A 22,619-nucleotide genomic window follows, 5' to 3' on the forward strand; every position below is an offset into this window, starting at 1 on the left:
CATCAATACAGTTTCATATTAATTCTGTTATTTTATTGATTTCAAAATGACAAAGTGAAATGTTTCAAATGAGAAAAACGAACAAAAGGCTGGAGGTGTTTGAAAGCATGGGGCGAAACCACGAATTGGGTAAGAGAAGTATATAAAATTTGGGTAGTAGAATGCATAATAACCTGTAGATAATAAAGTGACCAATAAGTTAGATATAGTACAAGAAAAGTTAGAGAAATGAAGCACCGTCGTGGGGAATGAGAGGGGAATTTGAAAATTGATGAATACAAAAGTGATGGAGACAATTTGAAAGAAGTAGAAGGGGAAAAAGGCAAGATGAAACAACGTAAAACCAATTTGGATAAGATGTTAGTCAACAGGGGGAACAAATTGAAAAATAAAACTAAAGCCCGGGGAAGGAAACCGTAAATTTAATACACTTGAGAAGATTTGAATATGAAAAATGGAAATATTAACATGGGGGAAAACTAATTTACTTTCCTTTCTTTTTTCCGCCGTTTCCTGACGAAGGTGCCGCATCAGAAGCCGCTTGTCTCTTGTTCTTTCGATGTCCTCTTCTCGGTCCACCCATTGCTGATCCCGGATCGGCTGCCGTGTATGGTGGAGGTGGTTCCAAGACGATCACAGCAGGAGACGATGAAGATGCTCCTGGTGGCATCGCAGCAATGAGAGGAATTGGTGGACCAGCAACACCTGGTGGCGGAGGAACGGCAACTGGAACTTGAGGAGCGACAAGTGGAGGAGCTGAAGGACGGGCTGATGGTGTTGTTCTGGAAGTTGGTGCACCGGCAGAACGGGATTGTCCCGCTGGGGCAGTAGGAGCGCTTCCAGCCGCCGCACGGTGACGTTGACGATGTTGTCGCTGGAAAACATTCATAAAATAGGCAAACTAGGAGGTGATACTTACAATGAGAGTTCCAGGCCGAGTCAGCGTTTGATAAATATTCAGAGCTGGCGGCTTGTTTGGATTCGTGCTCGGTGTGTGCACAGCGCAACATTTCACGAACAAAGCCATCATCACAAGGAAGATGAGGCCACCGACACCGACTGCCCACCAGTTATCCTGTGCCCATTGAGTTAATGTTTCAATAGTTCTCTTATCGAATAACAAGTTTTTGAGTCGAGCCAACGGTCCATTGGCATCGACACTTCGGCACTTTCTGAATATATCACAATATCCTTTGTAATTGTTACATGGTGATCCAGGATGCAAGATGAGTCCCGGCTTTCCTTTTCGCATATTTTGAAGGAAATTGGTACGGTTAGATGCGAACTCAGGAAGATTTACAGATGATGTACATTCTGAAACAGAAAAGAGTTAAATAAGAACAAGATGATTAGAAACTCACTTCCATCCTTAATACAAGCCAAGAAACAAAGCTCATCTGGTTTTCCTTCAGTAAGGAAACAGTCTTCTAATCCAAACATTGCACAAACTGATCCGTTACATTGTCCAGCAGAACAAACTTTCGTACTGTCTTGACAAGGGATTCCATCGTGTTTCGGTGGGGAAACTGGGCATTGAGCACTTCGTCCATCACAGGTTTGAAGATTCGAGCATTCGGATTCTTGTCGACAAATCTTTTCCTCGTGTTTTCCATGCAGCGAACAGTTATCCGGGTTACAACAATATCCTTGAGACGGCGAGCATTGCGCTCCCGGTTTTCTCTTGCATGGACCTGGTCCTGAAAGTCCTCGTGCTTCGTGAGGAACACAACATTTATCACCCATTTGATCGCAATCAGCTTGAGAGAAACCACAATCACACTCCTCTCCCGGTTCGAATATCTGATTTCCACAGAATGCAGAAGTTCTCTCTTGGAAGCAATTTCTTTTTCCAATTCCCACAGGATTGGCGTTGCGAGTTGGATCGACAGGCATTGACTTGAGAACAACAGCGAGGACAGCGGATATGTTCTTGACGGAGCAAGGAGAAAATTTCCCATTGTTCGGTTTATCTCCAGATGTTGCAGAAGCGAACATAATGAAGTTACCATCGGGAAGACCTGGTTGACATTCTGCTGGAAAATCGTGAGGAGATCCAAAATTATGTCCGATCTCGTGAGCAAGTGTCAATTGTGAGACTCTCGCTGGAACTCGATTTCCGTAGTTGACAAGTGTCACGATTCCAGTGTTGAGTGATCGATAGACCCACCCACGACTTCCTTCATTGTAACGCTGATGAACTTGACAAATTCCGCCGGCAGTGTCTGGAAATATTTTTTTCTTTGATGCCTAAAAAGTAATAAATTCTTACTGAATTGGGGACTGGCGACCCAAGCCAAACCGAGAGTTCCACCAACGAAATCACGGAAAGTGAGAGCATATGCGAGGCAGAAAGCAGAATGATTCCTTTGCGAGTTGAGATTCAAGAAGTTGGAAACATCAACATTCTATAAATCATACAATTTGAAATAATCAAATAATTTAGTTATACCTCTTCACAAAACGGGTTATCTGAATCGGTTTTGGCTCTTCCACGATCACAACTGTCGGGAGTGTAGATCTGTATATTTACTCGATGAAAAAAGTTATTTCAATTCAAAATTGCTTACCGAAGTTCTTTGAATTACGAAATGAAGTCCTTTGATTCCATTAAAATTCGTTCCTTCGTAAATCTCGTTAACAGCTTTAATATGATTATAGAACAAGCTGACAATCTCCTCTCTTGTTCGAATCGGATCATTATTTCCTTCTTTCATTCGAATATGCTCATAGAGTTTATGATCTGCTTGCATGTACAGAGAGCAAGTTCGAACTGAGAAAAGACCTTCAGAATCACGAGTCGCTCGTTTCGATCGTCCAGACATCGTCATATAGTTGGTAAAGAAGTCGGAATTCTCGCCAGAATTCTGAATATTTGACATTTCGCGACGAACTCGGGAGGAAAGACCACATCCTTGCATTTGTTCGGCAAGATTCTCAGCATCTCTGGAAAATGCGTATTTTAACGATGAGTTTGCAAAATAAACTGGGAAATTTATGAAAGTAAATGAATAAATATATTTCTGTTTGGAAGTTTGTTGAAATTGACGAATAATAGAAAAACTTTTTACAATTATGTGAAAGACGAATGTTTTCTTATAAACAGTTACTTTCCCGATTTCATATTTTCAAAATTATCGAAGAAAGAAAGAATATACAATGGGTAAATTTCAAGATAAAACCTTTTCACTCTCCACTTTCTGTGATTAATTTCATCGTCTCGATAGATAATTGAGTGATATTGTGTGGGCCGATCGTCTCGTTCAAAATATTTTGCAGATTTGTCAATCGAGAAACGCCTTCCTTCTCCAGTCTGATATGTTTTAATGAGTAATCGAAAAATCAACAAAAGTTACCTGTATATGTCCTTCAAAGACGCCATCAAACACACTACCATGTACATGAGAATTCGGATCATCTCTCAAATATCCTTCATACAAGAAATGACTAGGTTTGATATCGGCGAAACCTCCATCCACGTCAGCAACATGGTCTTCGTGGAATAAGGAATCGTCGATGGGATGCAATTGAACATGAAAAGTACTGAAATATTTTTAAATTAATAATCATCACAAAAGAAAACTACTTTACCGATTATAAGCATTGAAACGGAATCCAATAGGTTCTTGGTAGTGTGAAGAGGCAGTATCAATAGATCGTTTTCGCCGAGAAACCTGTAATTTATTTTTGAGAATTTCGGAATATTGTTCAAAAATGAGTTCTTACCTGATTTGCAACATGTGTTGCCCGATAATTCAACGTCTCAAAGTTATCTATGAAATTGTTCAGTCCGTAGACATCTTCGTATAAAAGGCAAAAAATTAATGTGACGACGAAGTGCAGCCGAAGCTTGCGCATTATCTGACTAATCTGAAAATATAATATTTATATTTTATCTGTTTGAGAAAAGCTGTACCTAAATGAGAACCCTGTTGAAATATCCTATAAATGTTGTTGTTTTAGTCGAGTCGGTTCCCGTATTTTTCCCGTCGTTTTCTGTAACATTAAAGTAGATTTTTGAGTGAAATACAGTGATTAAAGATTGTTTCGAAGGCGAAATCAGTAATTTATGAGGAAATTTTTTTGTGCAACAGAATTTGTGAGGTTATCATGGAAATTTAATGTAAACTACCTAACAAATTATTAGATATCTCGTAAGCGATAGATCATGTCGAAAGCAGGATTAATTACTCATTCATTTCGCAATGTCACCAGTTTCCTGGCTTTTAGGAGCGAGATAAATCGGAACAAGCTTCATTTATGACTTCAAGTTTCAAATGAGAAATCGATAAAATGCCTTTAGGAGGTACAGGTTAAGCGGCGACGTCTTCTCGCTAACCAGAGCGGGGCCGTCATCGTCGTCTGTGTGACCACCATAATGGCCGACACTCGGAGGGAAAAACGCGACGAGATATTGTAAGGGAACATGAGGCGTTTAGAGAAAAAGACATAGACAGATGGACGAATGGACGGTGAGAGAGTAGGTAAATTGAAGAAACAGAAAGAGAAAATGAAAAGATGATTCCCGGGAGGTCCATACCTCGAGGGACGTTCAATAGGCGCGCCGACTTTTTTTTTGTTTTGGAAGCTTTTTCTGCGGTGAAATGTTGTAAAACGTGCCAACGAACAAGCAATGAGCAACATATGTCTGCACAGTTGAAGAGGGCTACCGTACTATAAGTGGCGTTCTTCAGGAAACGAAGAAGAAGAAAAGAAGACTCTTGGTGAAATCAGAAACAGCTGGAAGAAATAAATGAGCACGACCCGATACTATTTCTAAAATAACAAAAAGAACTTATTTGGACAGCTGTGAATTTCGAAACTTGGTACCAGTGTCAGTTTTTAGGTTGACAGGTGTCATTATTTCTCCTCTTTTTTCTCTCCAAATCGAGGTCTTTCTTTGTCAAATGAGACACAAGGCCAAGCGGGAAGGGGAGAAGGCGATGTGAAAATTGAACAGAAGTTTCGAAATTTTTGAAGAATTTCTTTCCAAGAAGTCGGCAGCTTTGCAAGAGTTGCACTTTTTGGAAAAGAATTCAAATAAGCATTTCTAATTCAACTACTCAATTTCTAAACGAATGTAGATTCTTTTTCAAAAGTTTTATGTGAATAAAAATCGGCTTGAAAGAAGAAAAGAGCAAAGATGAGACGAAGAAGAGCTGTCGCCCTCTCAATCTTTTTTACTGTTTGCTTTCTATTTTCTCTTTCTCTTCCGTTCACTTTCTCTCTTTCTTGACCAAGCTGACACAGCTAACCAGTCTCTTTATACTGCTCTGAGAAAATGGAAACGGTATTTAGAGAAGCAGAGAAATGGTCAGTTTCTCGCACTTTACATTTTTCCAGTTAGTGATGAGAGATTGTAGAGAAAATTACAAGTGCAAACTGAATGATTCATTCCACATCAAACATTCTCGTCTCGTTTCTTGTTGGGTTTAAAAGGGAAGAACAAGAAAACAGCGTAAGAGAGAAAGAATTAGTTTCCGGGCACGGGATAAAGTACACAGATTTTCAAAAAGTGCAAGGAGAGCAATACTGGAGAACAAGAATCTTGATCTCTTCGAAGTTTTTAGACTTCTTCTTAACAAGCGGGACTCGAATTCTGAATTATCCGCTTCCATGCTTCGAAGAGACGAAATCAATGAATGTGGGGTATAATGATGAGAAGAACGGAAGGGTTAGCAGTAGTAGAAACAACTCAATTGTCAGAATTCTTCCTTTCTCTTTCCCTTTCCCCTTCTCCTATTCTTTTCGTTCGAGTGGCAACGTACCTCTTCAGAGTGAAAGAGAAAGAGGCTGTTAATTTATTCGCCCGGGCTTGTTGTCTAGAACTCTTCTCTTTCATGTTATATTTACGTGTTCGTGATTCAGATTCACTTGAATGGACGCGGAAGAGGCGATTTTTAGGAACAAAGATCAACAACTTTCGAAATTTAGATGAGTGATTACGGCTTTATGAAAAATGCGTTCCTACTGACCGAATGGATTTGAAAACTTGAAACAGCAGTCTGATCGGTTCAAACTCACGGAAAAAGTCTAGCCTTGTACTTTTGGAGCTTTTTCTGCAAAGTAATAGAACTTTCTGAAAATTCGAATGATCAAAATGAGTCAAAAAGTTGCAACGATCAATTGTGGAAGACATCTAAAACCACCGAGAAGTTCGAACTGGAGTACCAATTTCAACACAATTTATTGAAAATTCGTCATGGTCCCTCTCAAAAAAAGACATACGAAAGATAGAAATTTCATCGCATTCTTTACAACCAGACTAACAATTTCATTTTTCGTCCAAAAACTTTCACTCATTCACTCACGCACATTTTTCTGTCCGGTTTTCTCCTCATTTTTGTTTTGCAAATCGAATTTACGGTCGTTCGGTATAGATAGAAAAATACCTGACAGCTTTTATTGCTTTTTTAAAATTATATTTTTTACTGAAAATACTGAAAATATAATTTCTGTAACGAGAAAATATTTTTAAGAAACTGAAAAACAGAAAAGAAAAATAAAAATCGGATGACATCGTGTTCACGACAAAAGCGACACAATTTACGACAAAATGCAGATATATGATCTGTTTTTCCATGTACAGTAACCCGATTCTTTGTGACTTTCGGAAATAGAATAGGATGTCTGTTCCAGTTGCAACTGCAGTTGTAGTAATAGGTTCTTTTTTGTTAAACGTAGTCCAAAAACTCAATATTTCGTACTCTGCACCAGAACAATTGCTCACTTCTCTTCTTTTCTCTTCAATCACCGTCTGACGCAAAAATCTCAAGGTGAAAGGTCAGACGTCCTCGAGCAACTGTCATATGGTTTTGAAAGACTTATTTCAGTTTCCAAACGATTTTGTCATTCACTCATCAAGGTCATCAGTTAAGTGCAGCTGACCAAAAGGTCATAAGAGATTGTGCAGTCAAAATGGGCGGGTCTGGGATGGGAATGAGCTCTTAAATCCGGAGGAAGGAGTCCAATTGCTCTCAGTGTTCATTAGCTGGTCGAGTCTCATTCTCTTTTTACTCATTGGCGATTCGGATCTATTTCATTTTCTTTCAACACTAGATTTCATTAGAAATGAACAGTCGCTTTGTCGAGCTGATGCATAGTTAGGTGATACGACGACTTTACCTGTTAGGGTATGTATCTTTCTCTATTAGAATTGATTGCAGAGAATACTTATCTAGATTCGGACATTGGTTACCTGTTGTTCCCTCATGAAGTAAAAAACAATTTCTGAAAAAGTCGAATTTGCAAAATTAGCAGTTCCGGAAAGGCATGCCATCATATTTTCTCAATGTTGTAAATAAGTAGAGAACTATTTTCAAATTGTTTTTGGGTTTTTCACAAAGAAATTTGAAGACTAACTAACAGGACTCACATAGCATGTTTCTTGGTTTCCATAACAGCTTTTTCGCAAGATTTTAAACTAGGGTACGTCTTGAGGCTCCGATTCCTCGAAATTCGAGAAAGCATTTTCTAAATTTTAAAACAATTCTATACAAAACTTTCAGAGAAAATAGTAAAAATGCAATATTTTTGTGACTTCTAAGGTTTGGAATGATCTTTGTAAAAACGTTCATTCTCGTCCATGTTGGAATCAAGTCCCTGAGTCGTTGCAAATGTTTCGGAGTTTAGTTCTTCTAAGCTCTGTTCTGTGCTGAATCTGTAAATGATCAACTAACTATTCCAGTCTCATTGATCTCATCTGTTTCAGTCAGATGCCTTCCCGAAATTCCAATCAAAACATTTTAAGAGATCATATTCTGTTCAAGATCACATTCTGCTTTTCTAAATATTTTCTTATTGATCTCTTTCAAACCAAAAGTTATCAATGATCAAATTGTTAAGTACTACTTCCACCAGCTGACTGACCTTCTTCCTTTATCCTCAAATCATCTGTTCTCACCTATCATCATCATCATTTGGTCTATTACTTCATGTCCCTTGAGAAAGAGAAAAAGCAAAAAAAAACACGAGTAGTCTCGGAGAGAAAGAGAGAGATCCGAATGGGTCATTTGAGCAAGTAAGAGAGGGAACTTACTCGAGCAGTTGTCATGTGAAATTTCACGTGAACTTTCATTCCGAAGGGATATATAAAATAAGATGGATCCCAGACTTGACTAGTGGTTTTTATTGGTCAGTTGGCTTTTGAAAACATTTTTTAGTTTTTGAGATTTGAAAGTTCAATTTATTCGAAAATATATAGCTTTGGTGACTTTGAGTGTTGAAATTCAAACATGACTTTCATAAATCATTGAGTCATAAGTATTCGATTGACTGATATGTATGACATATTTTAAATGAGTTGATCTATAACTGAAAGAGTCTCCCAACTTCCAGAAATTAGTTGAGCCCTCTAGCTTATGACGGTTAGGAGAGCCCTGACTTATGGCGCCGTTGGTAAGCTTTTGGAGAGACTCATTGGCTCGGACCCTCCTATCCACAAGATTTTTATTGAGTTTTATAGTTTTTTGTATCCAGTTTTCATGGTTTTTTCTATCTACAGTAACCCAACTCCGATTTCCATCAGCCCATTCATCTCAATTTCCCCCTAGAATCAGCTGTCCAGTGGTGTCTAGAAGAGAAGAAGAAGAATAGAAGATGTCAACGTCTTCTTCTTTTTCTCTCTTTTTTCCGTTGCTACATTACACATACCCACCCTAATCAAAATTTCGCATCTTCTTTCGTTTTTTTTCTCCCTTTTTCCCCCATTTCACTCTTCTTTGTCCCTTTTTTTGCTGCTTTCAGCCATCACAAGCCAGCATTAAAGACAGAGAGAAATAGAGATGAAAAGAGGGAAAAAATAGAATTGGAATGCAAGAAAAACCCCGGAGAGAGAAACAGAAAAACACGCCTTTCCGCGCACATTTTCTTCTCTTTTTGCTTTTATGTATTTGTCTCGAATCGTCTGTGTCTCTCACTCCTACATACTCTCTCGACACGGGTGCTCTCAAAATGGAAGTTTTCTGCGTGTCTGCGTCTCCATCTCACATGACACTCTCTCGCTTTCTTTCTCTAAAACTCCTTGTCTTTTTGAGGAGAAAGCTTGTCTAGAGAGACCACTAGGCCACCAAGAGAAAGCAAAAAGAAGAAGAAGAAGCAGCTGATATTGCATCTGAAGGTCACTTCTCATTTGACCTACCTCTTCAAGTTTCACTTTCGAATTGTGGTTTTAAAGTCTTCACACTTACAAATTTTCAGTGTCTCTCCTATTTTCAAGTTGACCAAAAAACCCTTTTTTTTAAGTAAGTATCTAAAAACTTCTGAGTTATCAAACAAAGACTGGATACAAAGAAGTCAGACACTCTAGCTTCTCTGTACTCTCTACATCTGTTTCAGTCACTGACGCTTACCTCGGAAGTCTACAGAGTTACCAAAAGTTTACAACTAGCAAACTGTGTAGAATACTCTTTTTCATTCCTTTTCTAGTCGCCACTTTTGAAATCATATATCTCAAATTCTGTTTGAGTAATCGGAAAGATGTCAACTACAAAAAAAGCAAAACTTTGAAAAATCTTTCCAAATAATTTAAACTTCATTCACCGTACCATTTTCGGTTTCTAGACTTCCAGGCAACTGTTCAACTTTATATCAATCGTGTAATATCTACGTCTCACTTTCTGTTTATCTAGATCTAGATCAGAGATAATTGAAAAATTCTCAAAAACGTTTTGTAACAATTAATTTTCATCAAAATTTCACACCACCGAAGAGTGAAAATCTTGAAAAATCCAGTCTAGATACAGTCCCATTATCTTTTTCTTCATTCCCTCTCCCCTTCATATCTATACTTCCAGTTTTCTTTTCCTCATCAACATGTTTATTTGTTTATTCATTCAGTCGAAAGCAACCATTCAATTTGTTTTTGTTTTCTCACTCTTCTCTTCCTTATACCATCGAAAATGAATAAAGAAAAAGTGGAGAAAAAACACTTGACTTTCGTGAAGCTCATGTTTTTTTGTATCTCTGAATCTCTTTTGAGGAAAGAGACGACGGAAAAGGCAAATTAAGTCAACGCGTGGCTTTTTTTGGGCTCTTCTTCTTTTAGATTTGTGGTCGATTCAGTCGTGCTTATCAAATCCTCGGGGAGTATCGTGAGAGAGCAACCATGTAGCATTTTTTGAACAGTGTCGCGAGGAGCATCCAGAGTTCAAGTCAACCTAAAGACAATAGGTTTTTTGGGAAAAATATTGACTCTTGATTTTTTATTTCTTACTGAAAAAAGAAAGGTTCAAAAGTTATGTAATGTCAGGTCAGCTGTATTTAACAACACATCATTCTTGTCTCATTTCCACATTTCCCTATCAGTCCTCCGTACCTTTCTGTTCCTGAAGAGTACGTACCTCCCTTATAGTGCCACTCCACCATTCTTATCATCAATGTTTTCCTTATTTTCAATATTTACTTCCATTCCGTTTCATAAATTGTTTCCTTCCACCATCAACTCTCCTACTTTTTCAGAATCAATTTTCTCCAACTTTTTCAAAAATATGCCATTCATTGGTCGTGATTGGCGTGCTCCCGGAGAGACATGGGTCCGAACTCCACACACGAATGGATGGGAACAGACTAAGCTGAGACCAGTGCAGGTAAAAACTGAATCGTACTTTGTTGTTGTTCTCCGTGTCTGACGAGTCGCTTGTCTCATATTACACCCACATATACATGCGCGCATCTGCCATAAATTTTGGTTGCAAGACTCAAAAGAGGGGCTTGTGAAAATTGAGAAAATGATGTGTGTCATTGAGAAATGGAGGATATCTCGGGGATGTTTTGCTTTTTCCTCTTTTTCTAAAAAGCAAAATCAAAGAAAAAGTTACGAAAACGGTGATGAGATATGTCTCATGAATTGTCCCTAGCGCAGATTGAACAACTTTTAATTATTTATTTCCAGATCTCATCAGAGCCGATCTTCATCCCTCAAGTGTCTTCTAGTCCAACTCTTATGTCCAGTTCATCTCCAAAATTCATCCTTGATTCGGGTTCTTCTGCATCTTCAATTCCAAAATTCAGTCTCTACGATTCTGAACAGAATAGTTCATGCGGGTCTTTGCCAAGATGTAATTCTTCATCAAGCAGTGCCGAAGATTCTGGTGAGTGATTTTTCATACTTTCCCAATTGTTGTTTTCTTGCCCGTAAAGTACTTGATTTCTGAATCTGATGATGATATTGTTAGGTAAACTTTCGAAAAGTTTGTAACTCCGGTCATTTGTGCTCTAAACTGATAAGAGAACGAAAAAACAACGAATCAGCTGATTCTTTTCTCTGAGAGCACACACATATGATCGCCGAGTGGCGACTCTCCGATTAGACCACATGACGTGAAGAAGCACTTATCCTTGCTTTGACACGAGAATACGTCACTTGGTGTTCGCAATGATTTTTAGGATAAAAAGACATTTTATTTTTTGGGAATTTTTTTTAGGATCCAGGTTACTGTAGAATTTCAATATTTTCAAAAGTATATACCTCCTGGAAACCTTCTCACCGGGGTGACCAGATAATTATAATTGAGTGGATGCTACAGATTGAGAGACGGAGAGAATCAGAAATGGGAAAGGCATGAAACATTCATTAACAACTTCCCTCTTCACCAGCCCCAGATTATGAGTAAGAGAGAGTATGTAAACGAGAGAGACGCAGAGAACACATGGACACCTGCGAGAAATGAACGGATTTGTGGCGGTGCCTATTTAGTAATAACAATTTGTTTTCCGGTCTATCTCTCTCTCCATGCCTAATCCCCTCTTTCTGCCTACCTGGCGGAACGGAAACGAACATGGATTGGCCTAGAATTGGAAGGGAAATCGGATGAACACATTATAGAAAAAAGAAGGAAGAGGGAATGAAAAAATAGACGGAAGATGATAATTACAGATTCTGCGAATGACAAAGATTGGATTCCACACTGTTTCGTCAAGAGCACTTCCAAAGAGTTCATTGGATGCACGAGTATGTCGGAGGCATTCCATCGACTCGACTTGGCAAGAGCTGTCAATGATGTTAGACGGTTCAATTTTATTTGCAAGGTATAGTATTTGAAACTGAAAATAAGGAAAATGGAACGCTATGGTTACTTTGAGAATGTAACAATAAGACAGTTGAAATTCAGTCAACTTTTAAATGATATTGCAATGTCTGAAAACGCCCGGTTCCAGTAAATTTAGATTAATCGAGTAGATCAAACCTAAATATCTGTTTTTGTAGTTGACAACTTTTTGGTATCACTTCTAGTTTTTGAAATATGCATCTTGAATGGCAGTTAATTAGGATGGAAAATGGAAAGAGAGTCTGATTTTCCAACGAGAGTATCTCAATAACGACAAAAGTTCGAAAGATTTTGTCTACTGCAAAAGTAATCTACTTAAAATTTCACACACTTTGTTGTTGACAGTTTTTAGATATTTCTTCAATCTTCTGAGATTTGAGCTTTCAAAAGTATCCAATCGAAGCTGAAAGAAAGACAGAGCTAGGGCTTTTTTCTTTTTTTTCTTCATTCTTTATATACTCTTCAATTAATTCTCAACCCTCCAACTAATCCTATTTTTCTCTTTCAGGTAGTCCAAATTCTTGTCGAAGAAAAGCTCCCAAACCTCTCCGCAACTGCTCGTAAATCTCTTTTGGGTATTCTTACTGCCATTTGTTTCCGATCATCGAATGAAGATGTCAACGTGTCAACTGCTAAAGATCTAGTCAAAAATGTGAGTTTCTTTCACTTGAACTTCTTGTTTAATCTTCAATTTCTTTGCAGTTTGGTAACGGGTTAGATAATGTCAACGTGTGTGGTTCACCTCAATTAGTATCTCGTCATCATCAAACTGCCTCATCACTTCTTGATCTCATTTCGGAGAAGAATATACGCACAGCTGCTGACGCCGATGATGAGGCGGCTTTGACTTTCTTTGATCTACCTAGAGAGGTTCGTTGTTTAACAAGATAATTGGTTCATTTTGAGAGAGTGAGAGGAGACTCAGAGAAGTCAGACACTCTAGCTTCTCTAAACTCTCTTCTTCTCCTCTTGAAATAAAAAAAATCCAAAGAAGTACGAGTCTGAATAATAGTATTTTATTTATAGGTAGTCCTAATGGTTCTCCGCCGCCTCCCAGATCATCAATCAATTCTTGAGACCGCCCAAGTTCATGAAGCTCTCCAAGATCTCATTGACGGAGAAGATAAAATCTGGAAATCACTTTGCACTTTCCACTTCCAAGAATATCAAATCATCAAACAAAAAACCTCAGGAAAATCGTGGCGTCAAGCCTTTTTCGACCTCAAAAAATACCACGGATGTCGTGAGCTTTATGCTGATCTCATTCACATTTGCTGCCATTGTAAAGCTCTTTTCTGGAAAAGTCTCGGACATCCATGTGTCCGTGAGACAACTGCTCCATCAGTTCGTGTCACTCCAAGACAATTTGTCGATATGTTGATTTATTTGTAAATATTTGAACTGCTTATTTCTATATTATTGCTGCATAGTTGTTGTAACCGCGCTCCATCGAAGTACTTTTTCATTTTCTCGTGGAGCACATTTCAAAAAACCAAACAGCGCCAATATCTTTTCACAAATTTTGTAGATCACTTAGATTTCATTCCTGCACCATTTCCCTCTCCCGATTTCACTCATTTTGTACATATTTTATCCCCCAACTCATTGTTTTCTGTGTTATTTTTTCACTCAAAAACATCAAAAAATCTCTCAAAAATACATCGAAATCATGCCAGTTTTCAGTCAATTCCCGATTCTTTCACTCATTTTTTCAAATCTAGTTTTCAATTTCTTGTCATTTCACTCTTCTTTTTGAATCTAATCTCTCCCCGCCCATTGAAATTTTTCTCTTTTTGTCATCAAAATATTTTGCCAGTTTTCTGAAATTATTGCCAGCTGTTAGATAAATTTCACAACTTCTCGCTTCGCTTCTGCAAGTTTTCAGATTTTAAAGGAACATTGGACAAGCTGTCACACCAACACAACGTGTCCACAGGGATGATTGACCTTCCACAGGTAAAAAAGTTGATCAATTTCTTCATTTTATCTTCTTGGCTCTCCGCTCTCTGTCGTATGAATTTTTTCCTATTCATCTTGAATCTCACTTCATCTTCATTACATGTAATCCATAATTTGTTGATAACGAGCTTCCATTTTCCAATATCAATATTCTCGAGACTAGCGTCCCCCGCCTCCCGGCGGGCTCCGCAGTACTCGGCTGCGCCTCGTGTGCGGTGCTTAGCAAGTTTTAAATTCAAAAATTATTAGCTCGGCATAGTTCTTACAACTGCGCTCCACCGAAATCCCTGTGAAAAATGTCTATTTTTCTCTGAGTCTCTCAATTTCACACACAAGTTTCTTTGGTTTCGGTAGAGCGCGGTTGTAAGAAGCGTGCCTTGCTAATAGCTTGCTCGATTTGAATTTGAAGGAAAATGGAAGAACGACCAGCTTTTGAATTCAGAACAGACACACCGACTGATCCTATTTTCCCCGTATTCGATCAGAACATTCGAAATTTTTACAATATTTCCTTTCATATTCATTTAGAAAGTTCATACAAAAAACAAAAAAACAAAAACGAATAAGAAGGTTTCGAACCCCCACCCCACCGATTCTCACCCCCGCCCTCTTCCACTGCGCCAACGACGCACACAAAAACGCGGTCATGGAGAGAATAGAAAAGAGGGGAGCTCCTCGCAGCTGTACAATGACACATACAATGACAAAATTGTCAGTGTATTCGAAAAAAATGTCAGTGGAGATTCAGGTTTCTCCACAGAATTGTCCGGTGTCAATATTTTTTTATCGGACTTTTTGGTTCCATTAAATCTCCAAAAGTTTAGATCGGTGTCAAAAATTCAGAGCGTTTCAGTGAATCCTGTTCCCAGGACAGCGAATAGAAAAAATCCCAACCGGACCGAAAAACCGCGGAAATCACAAAATCCGGTTTTCAGAAAGCTTTATCAGCTAAAAGTATCTTGAATTTTACATGGATCGATAGAGATTTTTTTTCTACACATTTCCTTTTTTTCGGATCCTGAAATTTCTTAAAACTGAGCGAGTTAGAGCCGGTGAAAGTTTTGGGCCGGAAAAGGGGGAGAGGTAGTTTTTTGCTCATTTTTTGACTGTTTTTTGAGTATAACTCGAATGCATCATCTCCAATTTGAAATCTGTTTTTTTAGTCACTTCCGCCATCCCCAGTTACATAACTGTACCAAATTTCAAAGCTCTCGGTTCAAAACAACTCGAGAAATAAGAAGGAAAGTGAAAATTTTGAGAAAAAAAGTCGTTTCCTTTCTTTTATGGCCATAAATCACATTTTCACAGATTTGTGAATAATTTTTATATGTCTCGATAGCCAGATTTTCAGAGATCTTAAGTTCAAAAAATCCCCCAGAAATGTTCAAAGCTGAAGCCGTACGAAGTAGGAAACGGCGGAAATCGTGAATTTCTCAAGCCATTTATTTGAGCAAAAAAAGTTGTTTTTACTTTTGTGCTCATAACTCTCTCCCAAATGCTCCAAATCTATCCCCTGACAGTCGCCACATCCGTATTAAGTTTTCAAAAACAAACGAAAAAGAATTTTTTGAAAATCTCTACAACGAAAAAAGTTATTCTAAAAATGAGTGCGACTCAAAGTTTTTGACAGACCATTCGACACTTTTGGCGAAGCTCCGCCCACCGAAATCGCCCACCTCATACCTATCGGATTTAAAGAGAGGGGGCGAAACGCTTTTGAAAGGAGAAACAGACAGTCAAGTCTTGAAAACCGCAATTTGAGCACTCTGACATCCAGTAAAAAGATTTTCCAGTGAGCAACTGTTGATAGCTCTGCAAGTTTTGAAGATAATGTCTATGCTGATTATGCTGATTTACAGAAATGTACTCACTTTTCCACTTGTTTTGTTAGCATTTGCTTCGCCCATTTCAATTGTGTGCTATGAAACGTTGTCAAATACAAAAATTACGCTCGATGGCACAACTAAAAACTGAAAATATTTGGAAATGCACGTTTCAGACAGAGTGTCAGACACTCGAGCTTGGATCATGTTCTATTCAAATGTTACAGTAGATTTTTACCGTAACCTTTCGCACCATCAATCAGATAAAATTATATAATCCGACTGTTTTACCAAATGAATACAACATCGAAGATTTTTAATATGATCAGTTTTTGTACAGCACTGGGCAAAAAGATACGAACTTTGGCCGTTTTCAGCTAGTAGGTTTTTCAATGAATCCTACAGATCAAAAGTAGAGCTTCATTTTTGAAGTTGACAACTGCTTTGTACGGACACTCCCTAGAAAATTACGTATTGAAAAAGTTATTTCTCTCTCCAATCGACCAATTTCAGTAAAAAAAAGTGATTTCTGAGCTGTCGTTTTAAAATGGGCATAACTTTCTAGGGAGTGTGCGTACAAAAAAGTCGTCAACTGCAAAAATGGCGCTCTTCTTTAATCTGTATAATTCATTAAAAACCTACTGCGTGTGACAATCAAAATTACCATGACACACTCTCAAAGTTGTACAGTTTCAACGGAAAACGGCCGAAGTTCGTATCTTTTCACAGAACTGCAAAAAATCGGAACTAAGTTTATAATAACGCAATCCTTGCCGGGAAAACTTTACTGAAATTTTGACCACTGTTCTGCCCTATAAGTACGTTTTTGTATGGAGCTCAGTCATAGTTCTCGTTTAAAAAATATATTTTGCTCTATGAAAAACTTGACAATCTGGATGTATGTTTCCAATCAATTCATTTACGTCATTTTGTCACTGAAATCCATATCTCTACCCTTCATGACAAAATCCTTGTTAGTTCAAAGAGACACTCTTTTTTCCAATTGAAATTTGTCCGATTTCCGGTGAGAAAAGACATCAAAAGAAAACAAGAAAACAGGAAGAAAATGTGTGAAATTTGAATCCCTCCGTCTGCTTGATTTTCAACTCTTCCCATCCATCTATTGTCTTTATCTGCCCATTCTTTTTCTCTCTTTCTCCGAAAAACAAAACATGAGTGACACATTGAAAACAATAGACTTAATAAAAATATCCAAAGTTTTTCTTCTCGAGCAGAAACTACCGAAGAGAGCCACAAAAACAGGACTTAGGCTCGGGGCGCCAAAACGGATTACTGTAAATGTACCTACCGTAATCCTTTGTTTGCAAACAAGTGGAATGCGGATGGTTGAGGCAAAAAGAGCAATGATTCATGTCATTGAGCTACGACGGCAACAAAAACATTCATTTTTTCGATTCACTTATAAGTGGTACTTGAAATAAACCAAACTGGTGTTCCTCGTACTTGACGTGGAATTTATATGGATTATGGTAAAGTATTGGACACGTCATCATGAAAGTGCTGGCAGTTGATGAATGGGGAAAAGAGAGAACTGGATTCAATGATTAAGAAAGGAACATTGAATGACATCACAAAATTTTAGAGAGATTTCAGATTTCAAGTCTTCTCGATATAAGTACAAGGACATGTAAAACGGCTTTCATTGTTAAAAATAATTACATCTTCTTCTTCTTTTTAAATATCCATTTTAGTAGATATGCTGGCAAATAAGTTATTCCAGTTATATATTAGAGACCATAAGGGGTGTTCCGTGTGACTTTCTGTAAAAACCGTAACTTGGAACATCTGAAACTGAGTCAAGAATGGTAAAAGTATTTCAAAAGTAAGATGTTTAGGTATAAATAATCTAGATCTCCATTTTTATAGTGGATATATTTTTTGTACGCTTCTGCCTAAAAGAGATAGAGCTGTGCTCCACTCAAGATTAACTGCTACTTTGTGAGACTACCTCTTTGTACTGCTCTTCTTAAAATATTATTTTTTTTTACAAAACGTGATCTATAACAAACATTCAGTTCTAGGTTAATTATCATTTACTGCCAACTATTTATTACTTTTTTGGCTTCTCCTGAGACCCTGACGCGATCTCAAACTTGACTTTTCCAACCGAGAATGTTACACTCATTGTCAGCGACTTAAAAGTTGTGACACATAGGATTCCAAACTCTCATCATTCTGAAAATATTTTTTTAGCACTTGGAAAGTTAGATCTTCACTTTTGTGGTTGATAAATTTTTTCATACATCCTTTAAAAAATAACAACTAGTTTTTAAAAATTTTCTGAAATCAGAGTTTCACACAATTGTCCACATCTCACATCTTTCTTGATAGTGACTGCGATACCAGCTGCTAATTTGAAGTTCTATGATTGTCCAATTTCAAAGAAAACTCGTAACTCAGAAAACAGCCATGTCATATTCAACTTTCAGCTCCTCGCCGTTGATTGAATACACTTCCCTTTCAGATAGAAGTACTCTTTCTGACCCCGCGAATCCTAATCAGCCCATGCCTGTGATCCCTCTGCTTCCCCGACAATCTCCAATGTTCACCTCATTCGCACAATTTTCTAAACCCCTCTCTCAAATAGTCTATTTCTTTTTCTCTTTTCTTCCACAACCCGTCATTTCTCCGCCGGACGAGAGTGCCCCTTCTTCTTCTTTTCCTCAAACTGACTGTCCGCGCGGACTCCGGAGTGAGCTTGCGCCCGCTCTCTCCGGCGAGAAATTGCTCTTCTACAGTGCCCCGCCTCCCTTATTTTCTGTGTGTGTTTGACATGTCTTTTTGTTTGTTATCGCCCCCAGGAGCAGCCACTGCTCCAAGACTCCTGGAGGCAACCCATAAGCCAGACGGTGTGTGTCTAACTGCCCTTTTCCAATTTCTTTTGTTATTTTCCATGTGTGTTCTTCTTGGATTCTCCTTGGATTCTTCTCTTCCCATTGATTTGAAAAATTCCTCTCTTCTTTAGAAACATTAACCTCTTCTTCTTCTTCTAATTTCTCTTTTTTTTTAGAATGGCGCCCCGTCAACGACGCCTTCTCTTGGTAACGTCCATACTTCTTCACGTGGCATCTACTTCAGGTAACTTTTCGAAATTTTTTTCAAATTAGTAGAATTTACTGGTTAGACCAATTTAGAACAATTTTGTAACAAGTTTTTTTTCTGAATCCAAAGAAAAGTTGTGATGAAAGTTTTAAAAAATCGGAGGAGAATTCTAAAAAGTTTTGAAGTTGAAACTTTTAAATCTTTCATTCACAAAGTCTCGGATTTCTCATTTTTATAATCAGAATATTTCCACCTCGTTGGAAGTTTCCTCGTTTCGCAAAAGTTAACAAGGTTCAAAAAGTTAACAATTTTGTTAGACAGCTCAATTTTCTTTACGATAACCTCTTCGAAACTAAAAATTATCAGTACTCAAGTGTTTTGCATTATCAAAAAGTTTTTTTTAACCTGAGAATGGAAGAAAACGGTCCAAAATCAGAACCGGTAAGAACCAGAACAGTATAACGTTTAACTATCTTTTAGTTGATTCTGAAACTTATAAAGGGTATCTGTATTTTGGAATTTTATTTTTCGCAGAAATTTTGAGTCATGTCAAATGACCACTGAGAATTAGAGAATAAAATATCAATTTATTGGGGCATACGCTTCTCAAATTGATTCAGCTGTTTTTTTTTTTTAATTAGAATTTCCAATCGATATCTCAACTCCGTCTAGACACTTTCCCGCTATCCCATCCTTCAGTATCCTGCCAATCTCCTCTTATCCAATAAATCGTTATCTTGTCTCTCCTCTCTATCCAAATATATCGATATCCAATCAGTGGTGTCTCAAGTATTTTCTTTCGTTTCTATTGACTTCCAAATCGGGAAAAAGTGAGAGAGAGAGAGCAGACGCCAATAATGGTTTATGTCAATAAAAACTTTTTTTTTCAAAAGTTTCTAATTTGAGTTTTTCAGCCAATATCTATGGAGCAGCTGCAGTACAACAACAACAATATCAGCAGCAACAACAGCAACAACCGCAGTATTCACAGGGTTACGGTAAGTGAATTTTGGAATTAGATTGGCATTGGGATCTAGAATGAGAAAAAAAATTGTTTTTTCAGAATGAAAACTAGGGAACCTTAAGGCATCAAGTTGCAGTTCACTTATGTCGGTAGTGCCTTTTTTCTTGTTCTCCGCTAGCAGCCCTAGCTTCAAATCTAAACGAAAAACTATAATTTTAGTATTTTTCTTGACATTCATCGTTCTCGAAAAGGTTTTTTATAATTAAAAAAAATTGAAAAACTTTTTTTCCAAAACTTTAAGAATTGTAGTAACCAGTTGTTCTACCTTCTGAATCCTTTCAAAAATCCAAAAGATCGATTTGAGATACGTCAAGAAGAAGTGTCTTTTCTGTCTCTCTTTCCCGTCCCTGAAACCGTATCTGTGGTTTCTTGACACGATTGTTTGTCGACATGTCATTCATTTCGTTTCGCAGCAAAGCCACCTAAATGCACAACAACAATGAGGCAAAAGGGGCGCCAAGTGGCCTATCATGATAGTGATTTGGAATCTGGTTGTGATTAGGGAATCATAGATTAATTGATTGATTTGAGGAATCGGGAAAATTGAGTAAATGGAAGATCTTCTCATCAATAATTTCCAGGTGAAGTCCCATCAACATTCCAAACATCTTTCACATTCACTCAACCTGAAACTCAATCTTATCAACCTGCTCAACAAGCCACTCCACAACAATCTTCTTCATCAAACCTTCAATTCCACAGCTATAATTCTCAACCAGGTGTCCAATATGGCTCCCAAGACTCATTCTTCCCAAATCAAGCTGCTCTAACTGCTGCTGCCACGTCATTCGCCACAAGTGCTGCTCAGCAGTACGCTCAAACTTATGCTCAACAACAACAAGTACAAGCACCCGCACAAATTGATCAGGCGAATCTGGCAAAGTATTCTCAGTATTTGGATATTCTGCAGAAGGCTTATGGTATCCAACTTCCTGGGGAATTGACGATGCAACCGAATACTGCCGCTGTGGCGACGAATACTGCTGCTGGATATCAGACACAACAGCCACAACAGGTTGGGATACTTTTTAAATTCCTTCAGAAGTTCCTAGATTTTTTTTGGCGAACTTTGAGAGCAAGTTCTGAAGACTGAAATCAATTACTATCTAAAAGATATCTGATTTAGATTGTGCAATTCTAGAGATTTTCTTCGTAGTTAAAACTATTTTGTATCATCCCTTCCGAGCCCTCTGGAAGGCATCTAGACTTCAGACAAAAAATTTGTCGACTACAAAAGTGTAAATCGAGACTTTGTCTAAAAGATATCTGCAAATTTGACACTGTGGCGTCCGTTCAAACATGATAGAATAACAAACATGAGTTATAAAAATTCTGATAGACTTATTCACTTTTATAGCCGGTCATGATATCAGAAATTGTGAACTGAAAATTAAACAACATGGACTCATTCCGCATGTAAATTGGAAGCAATTGACTGCTTCGTAACGGTATTACTTATCTGTAAAATTAATCAATTCCAGGTTGTGAACCAAGTGCCACAAACCTATGGACAACAACCACAACAGCCTCAACCAGCTGCTCAACCCTATTCTGGATATCCGCAAACTGTGGCTCAACCACAACCACAAGTAAATGCGCAGACGCAAGCTGAAATTACTTATCAACAACAATTAGCTGCTTACAATCAACAGCAACAGGTGAGTATTCTAATATAGTTGAAAATTGAAACGAGGTCTTTCCAGCAACTTGCTCAACAACAACAGCAACAACAACAGCAGCAACAGCAACAACTTCAACAACAACAACAACTACAGCAACAACAATTGGCTGCTCAACAACAGCAACAACAACTCCAACAACAGCAAGAGGCAGAGAGAATTGCAGCTCAACAACGTCAAGCTCAAGAGCAAGCACGTCAACAACAACTTGCTCAACAGCAAGCACAACAGTTGCAGCAACAGATTCAACAACAACAACAACAACAACAACAACAACAACAACAACAGCAACAAACTCAATACGGAGGAATGCAACCAAATCCATACGTGCAACCACCAGTCCAACAACCAGCTCCAGTTCAACAACCAGCTCCACAACAGCCGATGAACTTCCTTCCAGCTCCACAGGCTCCAATGCCACAAGCTCCGCCTCCACAACAACCACAACAACCAGCATCACAACAGTATATCACTCAACCACCAACATACAAAAACAACTATCAAACAGCTGCATTGGGACAAGTCAACACGTACAATGGACAGTCGAAACCTCAAGTTTACACGTATCCAGGACCGTCTCAAGTCCAGAAACCAAATCATTCGACGTCTTACGGTAACCATGAGAACAGTGTCATCGAGGAGGAACCCCATGGATCGGTGATTTCACAACAACAAATCGTTCCACCGAGACCAGTTCAACCTGCTCAACCGATCTCCGTAGCTACAGTAACCCGTGGACCACCACCACCAACTCATCCAGTTCCAGTTGTTCAACCAAGTTCAGTTGTTCCAAAATCTCAACCAAGACCTCCACCAACCACTAGACCTCCAACTCGTGCAACTATTCGTCCAACTCCTCAAACCACTCAAACCAAATCAGCTACAGCCCGCCCATCTCCTGCTTCTGCCACGTCGTCAGCTGTCACTCCGTCTCCAAGTCAATCGTTGACTCAACAGGTTCGGACTTTGAAGAGATCTCACAAATAATTTTTATTCCTTCAGATCCGAAAACTGCCGGCTGTTCTCT

At 38.3% G+C, this 22,619-nt stretch overlaps 3 protein-coding genes and 1 pseudogene across 4 annotated transcripts; 2 read left to right on the forward strand and 2 right to left on the reverse strand.

Moving 5' to 3' along the window:
• Window positions 1-107: 107 nt before the first annotated feature.
• Window positions 108-737, forward strand: GCK72_002526 (uncharacterized protein; the record flags this gene model as incomplete). Its single annotated transcript, XM_053723474.1, has 2 exons — window positions 108-129; window positions 523-737. 2 exons carry the CDS (start codon window positions 108-110, stop codon window positions 735-737), a joined length of 237 nt encoding a protein of 78 aa, XP_053592119.1.
• On the reverse strand, window positions 485-3,855 carry GCK72_002527 (uncharacterized protein; the record flags this gene model as incomplete). The annotated part of the gene is made up of 10 exons (XM_053723475.1): window positions 485-874; window positions 920-1,314; window positions 1,362-2,222; window positions 2,270-2,405; window positions 2,450-2,518; window positions 2,568-2,943; window positions 3,180-3,310; window positions 3,354-3,540; window positions 3,589-3,671; window positions 3,724-3,855. The coding sequence occupies 10 exons, from the start codon at window positions 3,853-3,855 to the stop codon at window positions 485-487; spliced, it is 2,760 nt and encodes a 919-aa protein (XP_053592120.1).
• Window positions 3,856-10,484: 6,629 nt separating this feature from the next.
• GCK72_002528 (uncharacterized protein) lies at window positions 10,485-13,436 on the forward strand (the record flags this gene model as incomplete). Its single annotated transcript, XM_053723476.1, has 6 exons — window positions 10,485-10,583; window positions 10,889-11,087; window positions 11,873-12,024; window positions 12,553-12,696; window positions 12,747-12,914; window positions 13,071-13,436. 6 exons carry the CDS (start codon window positions 10,485-10,487, stop codon window positions 13,434-13,436), a joined length of 1,128 nt encoding a protein of 375 aa, XP_053592121.1.
• Window positions 13,437-19,785: 6,349 nt separating this feature from the next.
• On the reverse strand, window positions 19,786-22,049 carry GCK72_002529 (annotated as a pseudogene). The gene is made up of 3 exons: window positions 21,557-22,049; window positions 20,602-20,817; window positions 19,786-19,922 (listed from the first exon to the last, which is right to left on the reverse strand). Coding segments are annotated over exons 1-3 (846 nt in total).
• Between the last annotated feature and the right edge of the window lie 570 nt (window positions 22,050-22,619).

This window comes from Caenorhabditis remanei, chromosome I (assembly GCF_010183535.1).
Source record: "Caenorhabditis remanei strain PX506 chromosome I, whole genome shotgun sequence".
Taxonomy (NCBI): domain Eukaryota; kingdom Metazoa; phylum Nematoda; class Chromadorea; order Rhabditida; family Rhabditidae; genus Caenorhabditis; species Caenorhabditis remanei.